General features: G+C 40.3%; 1 protein-coding gene across 2 annotated transcripts; it reads right to left on the reverse strand.

The window, feature by feature from the left end:
* Positions 1-191: 191 nt before the first annotated feature.
* On the reverse strand, positions 192-7,203 carry LOC106160057 (uncharacterized). 2 transcript variants are annotated; one of them, XM_087016446.1, is made up of 6 exons: positions 7,014-7,203; positions 6,298-6,404; positions 5,623-5,699; positions 5,046-5,193; positions 3,313-4,230; positions 192-1,442 (listed from the first exon to the last, which is right to left on the reverse strand). In XM_087016446.1, the coding sequence occupies exons 1-5, from the start codon at positions 7,162-7,164 to the stop codon at positions 4,129-4,131; spliced, it is 585 nt and encodes a 194-aa protein (XP_086872572.1). In that variant the 5' UTR covers positions 7,165-7,203; the 3' UTR covers positions 192-1,442; positions 3,313-4,128. The 2 variants fall into 2 exon arrangements, with proteins under 2 accessions (XP_086872572.1, XP_013392022.1); XM_013536568.2 differs by having other exon boundaries at positions 192-1,445.
* Between the last annotated feature and the right edge of the window lie 12,734 nt (positions 7,204-19,937).

Raw genomic sequence — 19,937 nt, forward strand, 5'->3', positions numbered from 1 at the left:
TTACAAAGGCTTTCAATCAAATCGTTTATTTCAGGGAGGTTTTGTTGAACATTTTAATCTATTTTTCATTCGTTTTAATGTTTTTATTGGAACAAGGATAAGCTTGACCTAGGACGCAAAAGATGTGTTTCGTTACTTCATGTACAACAAAAAGTCCTATTACTCTATGTATAAATAAACAAAACAATAACTACCCATTTAATTTATTACTTCATTAACATGACATGAGTTAAACTGATGGGTTATGTTTACTTTCACTTAATTGTTACCTGAAGTTTGAAACTAAATTACAATTTATAGCAGTTACAAAAAATAGCCCAAAGCTGATATGATGAAACATTACATGGTTTTATTGCTAAAATTTTCAAAAATATTTTAAAAAATAATCATCAAAAGTAAAGCGGCAAATCGACATTGTTTATCAGAAAGCACCATTTCGATAAAAATCATCAAATGCTCTCATTAAATAAACGGTTATAGCTGCAAAAGCTTTAATTAGTAATATTTATTTATAATTCGCTTTTTTCACACTACGATCATTTTAAACGTTAACAAAAAGCCACCTCAATATACAGTACTGATGACTTTCAACGAGCCAATAATACAAATGTTTCTGATATTGAAAACTATAGTTATATTATAACAAATGGATTTTAACAAAACCACATTTTAAAAAAGGTAAAAAGAAGAGGGGTGTCACCCTTTCCCTCAAACCACAGACACATGAGCACTTATACAATATACATTTGTGTTGACCCAAAGTTTGGTTTCTCTCCTACTAGGCGAGGAAGAGGGGAGGTTGAACCCGTCATTTTGAAATGATAAAGGGGTAGGGTGGCTCGTGACCGCTCCCTATCTTTCTGACTCGCCTATCCAAACAATCAAGCTCGGCTACAGTAACAACACCAAAAGAAATATTCCCACCACTGCTACTGCTGCTGCACCACCCAAACCGCGAAAAACGCCGCTCAACCGGACACGTTTGAAAAGGCTCTTTTTAGTTTTAGGCAGTAACGGATCTTCCGAATTTTCCGAACCTGACAGTTTAACTGAGTTGTCATTATCTGGACCATACACTGTAGAATATTGGTTTGACTGAGATCCACCCCAGCGCGTTTCAGAGAATTCTGAGTTTTCCGATCCCCGGCTACGCCTATGGCGCCTCTTAAGCGGCTTTCTGTCAACTTCGCTGCTTGGCCCTTCGCTGTCGCTGTCGTGTGAATCGTACTGACTTGGCGTGGCAACATTGGCGACTAATCCAGCGAGAAGAAGACCTGAGAAGTTTGGCCCCTTCGATTTGTATACTCGCCGAAGGTGTGGGTCTTCCACGTGTTTCCAATCTCCCCGCATAGCTGCCCGCAATTCTTCATCTTTGTCCTGTCGTCTGCTCCGATCTCCGTCCCTCTCGCTTCGATTGCGCCTGAAAGCCATGGCTCCTAATGCTACTGAAATATTTGATTGATAAATTCAGTGAGGATAGTATTTGAACCAACCGGTCGCTATATATCTTTTTCTTTTTAGAGTAAGTTGTTCTTACTTATATTTCGTATCAATTGTTATTTAAGTAACCTTGTTTCCGTTATGATAATAAAATATTCTTATCTATTTGAAAATAGAAGAAACTTTATTTATAACTTGTTTATCATTAACGTATCAATCTGTTTTGCAGTAACACAAAACTTGATAAAAATTAATAAAGGTTGTCAAAAGGGATCCTAAACCTTTAAAACATTTAGCAGGGCTGCCAGATTAACACATTTTCGCGTTTTCTACAAGCACTTCTCTTCAATTCCTTTTGTTTTCATTTTTTCTATTGCTAATAACTTGATAACAGTACATCAAAGCATTTTTTTTTTCAGAAAAAAAGCTTACAATACTGACAGAATGTGCAAATGCAAGAACAAATACATAATGGTGTTGGATTACGAAAGTTGGTATCTTCAACGGCACATTTATACTTACGATGAAACAATTGTTTGCTAACGCGTACGGTGCAACAGTTTGTACTCCAGTCACGAATTAGTTCAGAATTTTTCTCTACAGCGCCTTTTATGTTAATCAAATCACATGACTGGGAAATTCCCAACATACAATGATGGGTATTTTAAGTGATCAGGAATTTTTCAAGTAAATTGCTCATAACTTCAATGACTGGCGAAAACATGGCTAAAATAACTCTCAAAAATTCCCTCTTGTTAACATAGAAGGGATTTTACGTGACTAGTCAAAGTAAACACTGGGATTTTTGGGGGTTATTTTAAAGCTGACGTAATGTTTGTTGGACCAAGGCCATTCATGTTTACCAGTGAGTCATGATGTAAACAAAACACATAGTCCCATAGATCTGTAAACTGCTGTGAGATACCTAACGGGATAATGTTCATAAATTTAATATGCCACTTCGGGTCCTATTAAAGAGCAATATGCGCGTTTTATTTTACTTTTTTTTTAATTTTTACATTCACATGTTGTGTGTCCCGCAAAGCGATGGCTCAACCCATCCCCCACCCCACCTGGACTCCCTTGTATTAAACCCCCTCCTAGGGTGAAACCCTGGGTTTGCCAATGACGTCTAATAGTCCATGCTCCCAGCCCTACCCCCTCCTTATTTACCCCCGCTTTCCCATAACCAAACCTATATCACGGAGGCAGATTTATGTCAGTTTTACCCCTGCGCCAAGTCGTAACCAAAATAAACTCGCAGTGTTACCCAAGTCTATTGTGTACCACTAAGCCACCGAAAGGTTTTGCTTTGGTGGTTTCCGTGTCAGTGGAGTGGAATAACAAGGTCAGGTGCGTTTGTGTACAGGGGATCAATTGCTATGCTTTTTAATAGTTGGCTAAGCTGACATTTCTAATAAAAAAAATCTTTCGCGTCTTTATTTTGTAGAATAGACCAGGGCAATTTCAATAAGAGATCGATTTTTTTTCTTTTTTCTTGTACATTTATATCAAAATAATGTTTTTTTTCATTTCGTTAATCTTTTTTTTTTTGTTAGATACATGTATACTATAACGAACACGATATGCGATTTTGGTGTTATTTTCATAATTTAAAATACTCAAATCCAACCCAACATTACAACCATTAAAAGATATAACAACTCTTCATATGAGATTCACATTTCACGATAAATACATAGTAAACAACTGATAAAAATGTAATAAATTCCATTTTACCACCAAAACAGCGGTTATTGCAATTATTCTGGAATTTGTGCTTGTCATCTGACGACGAAAGTCCTCATACAATGGCTACACCTCCATACTAATCCCTTAAAACAATTTTTTTTAGAAAAAACATGGACTAACTTTGAATGTAGGAATGGCTTCCTTCACCATTGGTAAGTATGGGGAAGTTGTACTTTAGACCAGGAAAGTCTGTTTTTCCCTAAGACCTCTCTAAGTTCTATAATGCAAATGATGTGTCAACCAGCAAATGAAACGTCAATCATAGTAAGACTTGTTAAAATATATATTTGAAAAACAAATGAAAGTGGTGATTTTTTTGTCAAAATAAATCAAGTTTTGTCATGAGTCATGACTCGTGTAATATTTAAAACATTAGAATTGCATCGATTTTTAAAACAAACATACAAAAAAAGTCCTATTCGATACCACGTTTTCAAGCTCTATGTTGGGAGAGAGGGCGCTGTGATGTGTTTGTATTTGAACGCAATTTACCGTGCTGCCTGTGAACAGAAATGGTTCAGGTGGTCAGCATACAAATGAGAAGCATACAAATCAAAATCCGTTCTGATTGATTATTATCACATAGTGCCTTAGTTGAAAACAACATATTTGCAGCGAGTTTATTAATTAATTTATTCTTTTATTTATTTATTTTTTTCTCAATTCAGTAATTTAATTTCTATTTGCTTTTACATCGTTCTTACTTATTAAGTTTTATAGGATTAATCCCCATTAATTTCTCTGCAAAACTTCAACCCTTTGGTTGCAACGATTAAATAATAAATATTATAATTATCATTAAAGTCCTGGGCTTGGGACTTGATAGAGAAATAGCAGATACATAATGTAATTGTCCTGGCTGCCAAGACAATTCATGTATTGTCATAACTTTCTGACCAAAACCACGTATGCCGTGACCAAGAGTGTGATCATTGATCATTCCCCACTTTCAAACTTCAGCGAAACACTGTTTATACAAAATCGTTCACCAGTTGGCTTCGGCCCATCATTGAACACGTGACCAAGGTGGGCATTACACTGAAAATATAAAGAGAATGGCATTTAAAACCCATATAATAGTTTGGTTCTTTCATGTGAAGCGATTTTACTTTATGTGAATTAATATAAAAATGGCAAAAAGTTGAATACAATGTACATCATTGTGGTCCAATAATGGAATTTTTTTACTTAAAGATACATACAAAGTCAATTTTTTGTCACAAAAACCAACCAAATGCCAGCATATAGTTTCAAGTAGTATAACTAAGAGAATTACCAAAAGGCATTGTTTAATTTTACCCCAAAATGATGTTTGAACGAATTCTTCTGCTGGCATTCTAAGCTGTATGTCAATCGGGCAGGAAAGTAGGTCACGAATGTAGGTTAAACTTACAACCATAAATTTAAAGAAAGGAGCAGTCTAAAGGTATTTTATGACTGATCGAGTGATCTATTCAGTTTATCCCTTGGCATTTCGAATTTATTTGAGTCATATAAGAATCTAGTAGAAGTGGTTTACATGTGTTACTGGGAATCCACGCTCCACCGATGCTCGGTTCGTATGTACCTTTAAAACATGCAAGTTCAATGCATAGAATTCTCAATATCTTGTACCTGAATATTTACACATAAATTAAATATTACTTTTAAGCAATTATTTATTAAAATAGTGATGACAAAGAAGTTAAACTCATCTATTTTAAACTCATCTATATGAGACTGAAATTAACGTCACTGGCTTTGCCCCTAAATCAGTCATCATTACACGTTTCAAATGTCATACCATTTCAAAAATTCTGCACGTTTACATTTTCACGCAAATAAAAACTATCCAAACTAGTTCTCCAACTCACATTTTTACAGAGCACTTCCACCCTCTTCATGCCGTGAGAGTCGTCTGGTCGGCGGAGAACATTTGTCTTGGATTCATCTCTGTTGTTTGCACCAAGAGCCGTATGGAAAGATGGCCAGCCACAGTGAGACTCAAACTTTGCTTCTGAGCTAAAAATTGAATAAAATAAAATAATAATTTATAAAAAAATTTAATTACTTAATAGAATCAAAATATCCTTGACCAGTAAATTAAAAAAAATAAATAAATAATAAACAGCCAAGAGAAACATAAGATTTTGCTGGGGGATCAAAGACACCATATCAAGGTAGAGATCCTCTGAACAGTATATCACTTGTGGCTAGGAGTCTTATTTCCCTGCTTATTCATATCCTTTCACTCTACATATATTCACTATCATTAATTTTATTAGCACGCCAAGGAAACCTAAATTAAAGGAACCAGTTATTGGTAAAATTTTACAGTACATAAGTTCACCAAATATCCTCCAAATTATTAATAGTCTACTAGTAGGTGCTTCTTTAGCCAAATGTTTTTCAACTTATCAATTCTTTTTTTTACGTGGGTGTGAGTCTCACCTGAATAATTCTGACCCACAACATGTGCACTTGTAAATGCCCTTCTCAAAATGGCTATTGTAAATACCAGAGAAAGGCTGAAAGTGAAAAAAAATAATAACATAATTAATGTAACAGAAATCATTAAAATATAACAGTAAATTCTCATTTACTGGGTACACCTGGCAGCCCCTACAAGTGCCTGATTGCACCGATGCAGCAGAGAGCACACCTAATGCAATCTCAGTCAAACCACTATCTCTCCATATAATTAAGGGAAAAAAAACAAGTTAAAAAGAAAAATCTTCTTCATTGTGTCCTTTATATCTATCTATATATATATCTGACAAAAAATAAATTAGGAACTCATAAACTCCATTAGGAGAAAGAAAACATGTTCAAGTTGTTTGAAGGGGAAAGGATGTCTGAAAGGGGAGGGGGGGTACCACAGAGTGACTTTCAATAACAATAAACAAAACAGTAATAAAATTAAAATATAATTGAACTTGGCAATGTAACACAGTCTTAACCCTGCCTCAGCACAGTATATTAAATCTATGGCTGGTTATAATTTCTTCAATTCTGCTTAAATTTAACAACATTTGTTTTTTTTTTTTAATTCATGAATTCTTTCCCCCGCTATGAGCTGTTTTCAGTTCATAAGGCATATGATACTGGTATGCATGTACCACTTACGGGTTCAGTACCACTCTCCCTGGTTACATAATACTGCTCTGGTGTCAACCTCTTCACCCACTCCTCTTTACTAACACTGGCAAAGTCTGTCTTTTCACAAGACATTCCTTCAATAGATATATAACAAAGAATTGGTTCATTCAGTTTATTTTCGTGTCACACTGGTGTCTGCAGTGGGTTATAATTCATAACCTGGTATAGGGGACTTAAATGGTTGGGTCATTATTATCATACCTCAGTAATAGTCAGTATATTTAATTTTATAAAACAAGGTATACTAAAAAAGTGAAATATACATGTATTGTGCTCCTAAATGCTAATGTCTGAGTAATGAAATATCTGTAGCACTTATATTTGTTGTATAAGATAGGTGTGAAGCCTCTTATTTATTTTTTTGACAAATATTTCAAAAAATATTTTTTTGACAAATATTATTGTTCTTGTCACAGATTGCAGTATCCAGAAAACAAATACTGGAACATATACTACATGCACTTCTACTACTACTGGGTACTAGTCTATTGCTACTGCGAAAGTAATAAGGGGTTGGATTTAAAGTTTAAGTGAGAATAATAATTGAATACAAAATTATTTTGTATTGGATGTAATACAACTTGTCTGTGTGTGTGCGTGTGTGTGTGTGTGTGTGTGTGAGAGAGAGAGAGAGAGAGAGAGAGATCGGGGAGGAAGAGAGAGAGTCGGAGTGTTGAACTTACTGCAAGTTGTGTGCATAAACCGCAAGGCTTTATATCTTCTGTAATAGCACGGAATACTATAACATATCTGTCGCTTAGTTAAAGTATAAACTGATCCACTGAGCACTCTTCGAGACAAGATTAAACACGCACCAACTGCTGCTGGTGCCATTATATTTGGCGAAACCGCTTTGCTCCATGTAAATAGGTCAACAGACGGTCTCGATTCGGTTTGATAACTTCCGGTTTCATTGCGTAAGGGACCATCTCAAAATCCTTCATAGTTAAAAATAGGTTCACCCTACCTATTCATTCTAAAGTGTGAAAGTTTGCCTAGACTTAACTTAATGACTCCCGATACTTCAAAACCTCAGCTTTCTTTTGTTAGGGCAGATTTTTTTTCAACTTAATTTGATCTGGCCGTGGGGGAGACCAGCTAGGGCACGTCCGGTGTCACGTGAATAAATTAACCGTCGTCGTGATTATAGATTAGTAGAGAGCTTTCGCAACTGCACGTTTAGGCGACCGACTACATTTAGCTATCCGTAACCATAAAGTGACCTGTTGCATATTGTAATGTAATTAACATATCTCCCATAATGCATTGTTCTTTCTCTACCAGTTAGCCAGCATGGCTGGATGTGTTATATGTAATAAATGAGTTATTAAAAAATGTTAACTTGAGTTACATAACAACAGAAAACCGCGACATGGTGTCAGAATCGGGATCTACATTGGATGTAGCATAATTTGGAGATTGGATGACCCACAAACTACAAGATAAAAACGGATTTTGAATCACTAAAAAAAAAAAAGGGAAAAAAATGGAGCACATGTATGGGATACAGCCGCCTCACATGGACTGGGAATCCATGGACTTACCGCGTACGTTCAAACTTTTCAAGGAAAAGTGTGAATTGATAGATAAATATGTATATCTTCAACTTTATTGAACTAATCTAGTTGATGATGGACACCTGGAATGATAGGCTACATATAAAGAGCACTATTAGATATCTAGCTATCTCCTTCCCCCGGGGGAAGTTTTATACGGGCATGTAAAAAACGTCACTTATATGCCAGTCCTCATTCCTCTTTTTTTTAAAGTCCTCTGTCTCCTCCCCTGGGGAGCTTTTAAAGTTTGTGAACATGGGTCCTCCATAGTCCTTTTCAAAAGTCAATTGTAATATGGAAATTGAAGCAACAACAACAACTTTTAAAAGCTATATGCCAAAAGAAAATCAAATTAAATATCTAGCTAAAGTCATTTAAAAAAAATCAAGTATTATGAGACTTCAAGAAGAGTCCCTGGTTGAAGCTGGTTTCCGAGTTTCCTGTATGTCAGTCTCTTTAGAATGACGGCTTGGTCTGGATGGAGTAAGCATTTCTGTGGTGCCTGGCTTGTTATGAGGTAGCAAACGGGCTAATGCACGTGGCAAACCACCACTGGTGCGCTGCTTGGTAACAGTAGGGGCATCCTGGCCACTGGGATCTAGGGCACTCAAATCTGGCTCTTCAGATAATTGCAATGGAGTAGAAGCATCCTGGTATGGCACAGTAGGTTCATCTGGATTTTTTGGCTGTGTGACCTGTACAGGGTTGTCATGGGTTTGCTTCTTACCCAGATGAAGGTCACCAGGTTCGTGATGGACCAACTTAGTGGGTTGCTCAGGCACTGTGTTCTCCTTGAGGGCCATCTCAATCATGGGGAAGTTGTCACTGGTAACAAATGGAGTGAACTTCCTAAGATGCTGACGGTTGCGGATAGTCACCCTGCCTGAACCATCTACTTTGATGACATACTGGTGGTGCTGTCTTACTTCAATTACTATTCCAGTTCGCTCCCACTTCCGGGGATAATTTCCCACAAGGTTCTGTAAGTACACATGATCTCCAACCCTCAATGGTGGTAAGGTCCTAGTATGCTCACTCCAGCGTTCATGCTCTCTGGAATGACGTTTTGCAAGTGCTCTTTCTCGATGTGACATCAGCTCTGCCCATGTTTCATGTGGGGAATACCTTCCCATGGGTATTGGAATGGCATCGCGAATAGGCCGTCCAAATATAATTAATGCTGGGGAGGCCTTTGTTTGTGGGTCAATAGAATTTCTGTACATAAGCATGGCTTTCTGAAACTTGTCAACATCAAGGGATCCTGTTGGGGCTATATTGTCTGCAAGCATTCGCTTCACAGTTTTGACAGCTATCTCAGCTCTACAGTTAGAATGAGGGTTGGCAACTGACGAGATTCTTTGTTTAACACCCCAGGTCTTAAGAAATTCTTGTGTTTTCCCCGCAGTAAATTGTGGTCCACCATCTGAGGTTAACTCCTCTGGTATTCCAAATGTGACGAAAGTTTCACGCAATCTTAATTCTGATTAGACCCTCTGCGCCTCCTTCTGCTTTAAAAGCCATTGGCCAATTGGAATAGCGGTCGACAATGACAACATAATCTTTACTGTTGAATGTGAAGTAGTCACAGCAGATCATCTGGAAAGGGTAGTCTGGTTGTTTAATATCAGATGGTGGCTGCATCGGGTTTGATTTAGCCATGCGATGACAATGTGCACATTGGTCCCTAACTCTAGCAATGTCAACTGAGATATTGGGCCAAAAAACAGAGTCTGCTGCTCGGGACTGCATAGCACTTATACCCTGGTGAGCTGCATGGAGGGCATTGAGGATTGGTGTGCGTAAGGCCCTTGGGATAACAATTCGTTGACCCATGAGTATCACTCCATCAACAACACACAGGCTTGCTGTGTGACGGTGGTATGGACGTATCTCAATGGGGAGTTCTCTGCAATCTTCTGGGAAGCCTTTCTCAAGGTATTGCATTAGTGTAAGTAATGTTGCATCTGAAGAGGTGGCGTCTCGGACCATATCCCAGGTGACAATAATGTTAGCAGCATCCAGTGAGGCAGACGCAGCAGCAATGGTGCAAGCATCATCAGCAAAGTCTGTGTCTGCTGTGTCTTGGTATAGACTAGCCAATGTGACCTGTGGAGGCACAGTCATGTAGGATATGGTGTCACTATCAGATGGTTCATTTGGTAGATGCATTCTACTTGGCCGACCAGCAGGGTGTCTGGATGCTGCATCTGGGCCGGGATTCTTCTTCCCTGGGACATGAACTATGGTGAATCTGTATGCTAGTGTCTTTTCTTTGAGATTGAGTAGTCGCCTGTTGTGAATTTCGGTGAGTGACCTATCATTTAGCACCTGAACCAGTGGTTTGTGGTCTGTGGCAACAATCAAATCTTTACAGCCCAATACATAGTAGCGAGTCTGATGCAATGCATAGGCCACGGCCAGGGCTTCACCCTCTATGGGTGCATATCTGCTTTCTGCTGGGTGGGTAAACCTGCTTCCTACCAAGCATAACTTCCAGCCACTGACAACATGCTGGAGTTTTGGAGGTGCATTGGCAATACTTTTGCATCAGGAAGAATCCAACTCCATCAACAGACCAATCAGTGGACAGACATGTTTGGCGGTTTGGATCAAACAAACGCACTCCTTCTTTCATCTCTTCTATAATGACTTCTTTGGATTGGTGGAACAGGTTGTCCAACTCATCTGTCCATTCAAATTTTGTGGATGGCTTTAGGAGCTTCCTGAATGGCTTCATCTGACGTGCCATTGAGAATGCATAAGCGCCTTGATTAATGAGCCCAAACCAGGCTCGGGCACCACTGATATCCGTAGGTGTTGGGAATTTCCTTATGGCATCTATAGATTTGTCACTTGGTTGTATGTTCGTAGGTGTGATTGCAAGACCAGCAAATTCGACTGCATCTTGGGCGAACTGAAATTTCTTGGGATTCAAGGTTATACCATTACGTGCACACAGGTCTAACCACTTGCATGCTTGAAAGAATGCCTCTTCAACTGAGTTTGCCCACATGCATGTATCATCTACACACTTGACTTTATTAGGGAAGTCTGTGATTATGGCATCAAATCTCTGGTTGTAGGCATCTCCACTGGCTAAAAACCCCTGAGGTGCTACCTTGTATCTGTAACAGCCCCATGGTGTGATGAATGTCGTGATATGCCGGTTCTCCTCCCTAATAGGCACAGAGTGGTACCCATTCCAGGCATCCGTCATAGTTTTTTTTAACACCCTGTGGGATGTGGTTTGCTAAGTGAAAGGGGGTAGGCACATGGTGTGTTTGGCGGACAGAGTGGCGGTTCAGTTGCTGTAAGTCTACTGTTCGCCTAGGAGTGCCATCAGCTTTTCCCATTACTACCATGCGGGAACACCATGTTGTTGGGGTATTTGGGCTGACTCGTTCAAGGACCCCTATTCGGACATCCCTTTCAAGATCAGCAAAGACCCTCTCTTGCCAGTGAATTGGAACAAGTGCCGGCTTATGGACTGCGACCGGTTTGGCATCTGGATCCACATGAAGTTGGAGCGGCTCACACTTCATCAGGGGTAATGGCTGGTGTTCACACGTATTAAATGTTGTTGCTCCATAATAGTCGAGGAGCCAATCTTTAAGCACTTCAACATTTTCTTCCAAAGCCTTTAAGCCAGGGGGAAGAGATGTGGGTAATGGTGGTGGCTCCTCTCTGCGCCTTGGACATGTGCACGGAACTTCATCAGTGGGGCCAATTGAAGCTGTGTGTGTTGTATGCGTGGCACTCGGAAAATCTGGCTTAATTATCCCCAAGTCTGTCAGTGCCTCTCTGCAGAGGAAGGCTTTCTCAATGGATTCAGACACAAACAAGCGAGACATTCTGATGTGATTGTTTTCATCTTTGACAGAGACACTGACAGCAATGCCACCCATAACACCCAGATTCTCTTTGATGGCACCTCGCATCACAAGTTTAACAGGCAAGAGGTCTTCTTTCCTTATGCCTAGAGCCATAGCCGACTTCAGTGGTATTATGCTGCTCTGACACCCTGTATCCGCAATCATGGACATGTTGACTGGTTTAAGTGTTGACGTGTCTTGCATCGGATACCCAAAAGCAGCATGGTCTGCAGGTAGAGGGGTCATTCTCACTAAAACCATTGGGTGCGGTTTTGATGGGCGAGCTATCCACTGGCCATCAAATATGTGGTGATCAAGTAATGCAGTCTTGTTGGGTTTATGTCGCCTGGGCGGATTGTTTTTGGAAGCCGTACACAGCTGATCAAATACATAATTGGTGTCAGCGTGGTCCGTACCCTTAGTTTGACCTGTCTGAGTGCGTGATTTGGGCGGGTTTCTATATCCTCTCCCTTGCTGGCATAACCTTGAAGACTTATCCCGGTGGCCCCATTCACCGCAGGTGTTACATTTGCTGCAAAGGTCTGTATAATGTCCTTTGACACCACATTTGGCACACATGAAACCCCATGCCTCACACTTCCTGGCTCTTGCTCTTCTATCGTTTCTTGGTCCATGGGCAAGTCCACCACATGCCCAGCATTTTGGTTTCCCATCAGTTTGAACAACTGGTGATTTTTGAACATTGCTGGCAGCATTAGCAGTGTCTCCGACTGCACTCTTGGTCACTTTTCCCTGTTCCTTCTGAGCGATAAAGGATACAGTTTCCTCTAGCGTCCTGTCTGTTTTAGGGTCACCCAATAAATCTGACATAATTTCTGGGTCAGCGATGCCTCTGATGAGGTTGTCTTTTATGATTTCATCGCTGTAGTCAAACATATGGGTGCAGCCTTCTTCTTTACATGTGGCTGTATATCGACACAATGCTGCTTGGCCTCTCAGGCTTGCCAAAAATGTTCTAATACTGGTTCCTGGAGTTTGAGTCATTTTACTCAGTCGTATGCGATGAACCAGGGTACTCTCATCTTTGACAGCTAGTCTTCTTATGGCAGCTAGGAGGTCTGCCTCCACCATATTTGCAACATTGTCTCTAAGATCTCGCATAATGTCTGTGCGTAAGTCTTGATCACAACAGTAAAAGAGGGCGGTTGCTACCATGCTTTCAGCAATGTTCATACCAGCCTTGTACATGTTCCACTGCCTGGTGAATGCCGACCACTGATCTGGATCAGACCCTGTTGAAATTTGTGGTGGATCCAGCTTGAGTTTCTGGGGCGCCGGCTGAGTCGGATGGGCAGTCTGGCCATGCATTTGGAGAGCTGCGGTTAAGGCTCCTGCGAAGGCAGCGTCAAGGTCCTGTGACTGCCAGTCACAACCCACCACAGGACATTGCAGTTGGGGCATCCTGTTTGTTTTGAAGACTCTACAAATAATGGCTGAAAATCTAACTCGGTTATCTACACAGTGGCAAGGGAAATCTGGTGTCCGTCATAGATAAATATGTATATCTTCAACTTTATTGAACTAATCTAGTTGATGATGGACACCTGGAATGATACATATAAAGAGCACTATTAGATATCTAGCTAATTGATATTCCAAGGACCTTTAGATGCTGTGTCAGAGGAAAGACAAGTGAAATTTCTTCTCCTTTGGATCGGAGAAAAAGGCCGCGAAATTGTGAAAACTTTTAACATTGATGATCCAGACGTGTTGACCTCGTATTGGCAAAAATTGGAAGAATACACGAAGCCCAAGAGTAACTTTCGAATTCAGAGATTTAAACTTAGAGCATGCAGACAAAAAGCAGGTGAGAGCATTGATTCTTTTGTCAGACGAATCAGACTCGTGGCAAATGAATGCAAATATACCGATGTTGATCAACACATAATCGACACTCTCATTTTTGGCACTAACTCGGAGCGAATTCAGGCGAAATTATTACAAAGAGAGGACGATTTGACTCTAGATCAGGCTCTTGTCATTGCACGAACAGAGGAAGCAACTAAGAAACAGATTGAGGATCTTCACAGTACATCAGCAAAGGAAATTCACGCACTACGGCCAAGTGGAAACAGTCAAAGAGGGAGACCGCGTTACAGACAGCCACAACATCGCACTCCTCGCCAGCAAACTCAATCAAAGGTACCAAGCAAACAACGCTCACGACAGCCACTGCAAGAATGTAGTAAGTGTGGAACTGAACATGTTTTTCAACAGTGCCCAGCTAAACGTACAATTTGTCTCAAATGTGGCAAGCCAGATCACTGGAAAAGGGTATGTAGAACAAAAACAGTAACTGCATCGACCCATAGTAAAACTGTGCATTCAGTAGCAAATGAAAGTGACAGTAGCAGTGTATACTTTGACTCTATATATGTAGATAGTATTCAGTCAAAACAGTCCCTAGTCAAGCCATTTGCTGACATTGAAGTTAAAGTTGGGAACTCTACTTCAACATTACGTTGCAAAATAGACACTGGTGCTGAGGGAAATGTAATACCACTGTCTTCTTTCAAAAAACTTGCAATTCAGCAACCATTAAAGCCTACAAATGACACGATTACGGCATATGGTGGCAGTAAGTTACCAGTATGTGGAATAGCAACATTGACATTCACAAATGACAAGGTCATGGTGACCTCAGACAGTTATATTGTGGACTGTGAAGGACCAGTTATACTAGGAATGGAAACCAGTCAGAAACTGGGACTTGTTACCCTGAACATAAATACAGTGACAAGACAGTCCATACTATCAGAGTATAAGGATATCTTTGAAGGTATCGGGAAATTGGACGGGGAATATCACATAAATATTGACCCCACTGTTTCTCCTGTTGTTCACCCACCACGGCGTGTACCTATTGCATTGCAGCCAGCACTCAAGGAGGAGTTGGACTCTCTCGTTGAGCAAGGGATCCTGTCACCTGTCACACAACCAACGAAATGGGTAAACTCGTGTGTATGTGTTACCAAACCCAATGGAAAAATACGTCTCTGCCTGGACCCAAAAGACTTAAATACGGCAATTAGACGTCCACACCACTACACACCAACACTGGATGACGTCCTACCTCAACTGAGTGGCGCGCGTTATTTCAGTATACTTGACCTTCGGAGTGGGTATTGGAATATCACGTTAGATGAAGAAAGTTCTCTTCTGACTACCTTCAATACGCCCTTCGGAAGATTTAGATACAACAGACTCCCCTTTGGCCTCTCGCTATCTCAAGACGTCTTCCAGGCCAAGATTGAAGAAGTATTCAAAGACATTCCAGGGTGTACCGGAATCGCCGACGACCTTATCATAGCAGGTTGGCAGGAAGACGGATCTGACCACGATGCGACTCTGCGCGTTGTATTAGATACAGCCAGAAGAAAGGGGATACGCTTTAATGAGGACAAGATGATTCTTAGAAAGGAGGAAATTCCATTCTTCGGTCATATTATAGGAAAAGACGGGCTAAAACCAGACCCAGCAAAGGTAGAAGCCATTAATGTAATGAATGAGCCTAGAAATGTATCGGAACTACAAACATTCCTTGGGATGACCAATTATCTAAGCAGATACATTCCCCATATGTCTCAACTTACAGCCAGTCTCAGAGACCTGTGCAAGAAGGATAGTGTTTTTCAGTGGAATGCTGAACACAGTATTGCATTCAATGAGATTAAAAGAGAAATAGCAAATGCAACCAACCTACAATTCTACGACAGTAGCAAGTCACTTACACTCCAAGTTGACGCTTCATCTTATGGATTAGGAGCTGCCTTAATCCAGGATAAAGGCCCAGTTGCATATGCTAGCAAAGCACTCACAGAAACAGAGTCACGTTACTCAAATATTGAACGCGAGATGTTAGCAGTAGTGTTTGGTCTTGAAAAGTTTCACCATTATGTCTATGGTAGACATGTTAAAGTAGAGACTGACCACAAGCCTCTAGACGCCATTTTCAAGAAGCACCTACACAACGCACCACCGCGTCTGACCCGCATGTTGCTGAGAACACAGAGTTATGACACAGAGATTGTGTATGTCCCAGGCAAAAATATAGGACTAGCTGATGCCCTCTCTCGCATGAAACCTTGTGATGGTGACGACATCAAAGGACTTGACATTACAGTACATGAATTACACTCGTACATGAACGCAAGTCCAACACGCATTGAGCAAATTCGCGAGGAAACTAGTAAGGAACCACAGCTAGCAGCTCTTCGTGAAATGATTTCTGTAGGATGGCCAGCTACACGCAGCGAGTGTCCAGAAATTCTTCACCCATACTGGAACTACCGTGATGAGTTAGGCATCGCAGATGGAATCATAATGAAGGGGAATAGGATGATTATTCCTACAGTACTTCGCCCTGACTTACTTAAACAGCTACATTATGCCCACCAGGGAGTGGAGAAATGTAAGCTACGTGCAAAATCGTCTGTATTCTGGCCTGGCATGAATAATGATATTGAGCACACAGTCGGACTGTGTCCACCTTGCCAGAAACACCAAGCTGCCAACAGTAAGGAACCCTTAATGCCAGCAGATGTACCTCCCCACGCATGGCACACATTAGCAGCAGATTTGTTCTATTGGAGACAAACTGACTACTTATTAGTTGCTGACCAGTACAGCAAATATCCTTTAGTGCGGAAACTTACAAGTACATCATCAGGCAGTGTAATTGCACACTTAAAGAGCATATTCGAGGAGCATGGCATCCCTGAGATTCTTAAAACTGACAATGGACCTCAGTTTTCATCAGAAGAATTCAAAAACTTCACAAACACTTGGGGATTTACGCACATTACATCCTCACCTATGTATCCGCAGTCAAATGGATTCATAGAACGAATGGTACAGACTGTTAAAAGTCTATTTCAGAAAGCATGGGAATCGAATTCAGATCCCCACCTATCCATGTTATGTCTTCGCACAACACCCATTGATCACAACCTACCAGCGCCTTGTGAGTTATTGAATAACCGGAAGTATAAAACAAATATTCCCGCTGGACAGTCACAGTTGAACTCCGACTACAATGTAGCATTACAGAAGAGACAAAACGCGAGCAAAACGCACTATGATCAGCATGCCCAACCACTTGCACCTTTACATGAAGGAGAATTTGTTCGCATGTATGACACTCAGAATAATACATGGCAACCTGCCAAAGTTAAAACTGTATCAGACAAACCCAGATCTTATTATGTGGAATCCAGTGGTGGAAATTACCGACGCAACAGGAAACACATTCATAAGACAAAAGAACATTTTGATTTCAGAAACAATGAGATTGAGGAAACTGATGAACCTCTTGTTGACATTACAAACACAGAGACTGTTACAAAATGTGAAACACCTCAATCTCAACCCTTACGCAGATCAAGCAGGAACATTAAACCTCGAGGTCCAGAGAGACTGAACTTATGAATAAATTCAGTAATAGTGACTGTAACAAGTCAGTTGTGAAAGTGTCACAAATTGACTGTAATTTGAATAAGCCTAATCATAATTGTTTCATTTATGAACTCTGGACTTGAGATTCTGTTGACTTTTGTGTTAAAACAAAAAAAAAAAAAAAACATTTACATGTGCCTATGAACTGTGAACATTAAAATGTCTTGGAGACAAAGACAACACGGACAGTGAACTGATTATGTTTATAAGCAACTTAAAAAAAAAATTCCAGGATTTATTTTTATTAAAAAAAAGGGAGATGTTGCATATTGTAATGTAATTAACATATCTCCCATAATGCATTGTTCTTTCTCTACCAGTTAGCCAGCATGGCTGGATGTGTTATGTAATAAATGAGTTATTAAAAAATGTTAACTTGAGTTACATAACAACAGAAAACCGCGACATGACCAACGTTTATTTTTTCGTAATTTCGCAGAAAGACCCGGCTAGTATTTACGGATAATCGAATTGTAGGCTACAATATAGGCTGATACATGTTTCTCTGTTGTAAGCAGAGACGTTAAATTAGGCCATACGCTATTGGACAGGTTAGGTGATTTTTGCTGCATGCTCTCTACTAATCCATTATTCACGACGACGGTTAATTTATTCACGTGACACCGGACGTGCCCTGGTCTCCCCCACGGCCAGATCAAATTAAGTTGAAAAATAATCTGAGCGAATAGGCATGATAAGCATGATTAGGGGTAAACACACCTAAAACTACACACACCTCAGGATGGACCTCCTGCATATGGCAGTTCAAGACGATGACGAGGAGGTGATATACATATGTACGCTCTCCTTCGCGATAGACGTCAGAAAAGGCTGATAACCTATGATCCTGAATGGCCAAGTTTTAATTTGGGTACCCTTACTAACGATCAGTGTTTGAACGACTTTCGCTTTGAAAAGGAAGATGTAGCCTATATCGCTTGGTACAGTTATTAAGACTTCCTGACACGATAACTGTAAGTAACAGATGCCGGTGCAGCGGACTTGATGCCTTATGTATGGTTTTAAGGAGATTTTCGTACCCAAATCGACTGAGTGATTTGGAAAGATTTTTTGGTCGACCTGCATCGACCTTATCCATGATCATCGATCACACTGTTGGTCTACTCTATGACAGTCATCATCATCATCACCGTTTGGATACACTAGATAATCCGTGGTTGGGTCCTGCACAACTTCAAATTTATGCTGATAAAATACATGAGAAGGGTGCGCCGCTGCAGAACTGCATAGGATTTGTGGATGGCACGGTTCGTCCTATAAGCAGGCCGGCCAACACGCCATCAACGTGTATGTTACAATGGACACAAGCGCATTGAAATTTCAATCAGTAGTGATACCTAGCGGGTTGATTACGCATCTTTATGGTCCTCTAGAAGGGCGAAGACATGACTATGCACTGCTTCGTTTGAGTGGATTGGAACAAATGGAAGCTAGAGCTTATTTATAGGACCGGGTAGTGTGGTCCGATATACCGGTTAATTCAGGATCCTTAGGTGCCGAGTCTGGTAGTTGGGTAGGCCTGAAAAAGGGAATTACATGTACGGGCAGTGTAGGGCCTATATATACGGGCACCGTACGAGCATCGCATTTCAAATGTTAAACACTTCTAACTCGACCGCTTGCATGCAAATTCATCGATGCAGTAGTTGCCGACATATGGATACTTTTTTGACAGAGCCATGATTCACCATTGAAACTGAAATATTGCATATTAGATGTCAAGTGTACATGTAATGGGCTACGGGCATTTTAATCTGGACTAGCTAGGTAAAGATAGGCCTACTCATTCTCAATACATAGGTCCATTCGAAGAAAATAGAAATGTGAACAATGAAGGACATGTGAAATATATAACATTGGTCAAAAAGGTTGTCCCACCCCCAGATTCATGTGCTTTTATTTATAAATGATCACATCACAGGAGAAGATGATTATAAATAGTGATTTTCATTCCAGACTCAATAACTAACATGATTAGTGATACGGAAAATACAAACTAGCGGTGAAGATATCAATATTTAATACCATTTATTCACATTTATTGCATGTACCCTCCCATACCCGACGTTTCAAAGTGATTTTCACAGAGGTAAAGAAATATCTATTAAATTGAAATGACACCACCAAATGTCACCAAATTTACACACATTTAGCATTAGGGGGTGCTCGTTAAAGGCTCCTTGTCTTATAGCGTTTGTGCTTACTACGAACTGCAATTACCTCCTGTAGGTGGCATGGCCTGCCTTCAACAAGGGTAACAATTCTGTTTTATGGGATATTGTCCCATTCTTCCTAAAGAGCTTGGGACAGTTGGTCCAGATTATTAAGAGTTTGGTTCTCCTTTGCATTGCACACTTCAATTCATGCCACAGATGTTTAGAAAGGTTAATAACAGGGCTTAAAGATGGTTGCTCCATCCTCTGAACATTGGGTTTCTGCAACAAATCACTCAGCAAACGAGAGTTGTGAGCAAGTGCATTTCCTTGATGACTCCTGCAATATGTCTGACGTCACCTCTTGCAAATGGAGTGAGACATTTGTTGAGAATGTTTCAGTGAAGTGCCCCAGTAACGTTCTTTTCCGGAAAGAACAATGCACTAAAACCATGGGCTTGGGATTCTCTCCAAACGTGGACTGACCTGACACCTCAGGCGATAGTATCCTGTACAAACCTACCACAAAG

This window comes from Lingula anatina, chromosome 7, assembly GCF_051362555.1.
Source record: "Lingula anatina isolate TDL-2025a chromosome 7, LinAna3.0, whole genome shotgun sequence".
NCBI lineage: Eukaryota > Metazoa > Brachiopoda > Lingulata > Lingulida > Lingulidae > Lingula > Lingula anatina.

What these genes read in the sequence shown, in the direction of transcription:
- LOC106160057 (XM_087016446.1), bottom strand. Translation starts at nt 7,164, where the DNA reads ATGGCACCAGCAGCAGTTGGTGCGTGTTTAATCTTGTCTCGAAGAGTG. An exon ending in GTTTATGCACACAACTTGCA is followed by an intron (nt 6,405 to 7,013) that starts GTAAGTTCAACA and finishes TATCTATTGAAG; the next exon opens with GAATGTCTTGTGAAAAGACA. An exon ending in TGTGGGTCAGAATTATTCAG is followed by an intron (nt 5,194 to 5,622) that starts GTGAGACTCACA and finishes TTCAATTTTTAG; the next exon opens with CTCAGAAGCAAAGTTTGAGT.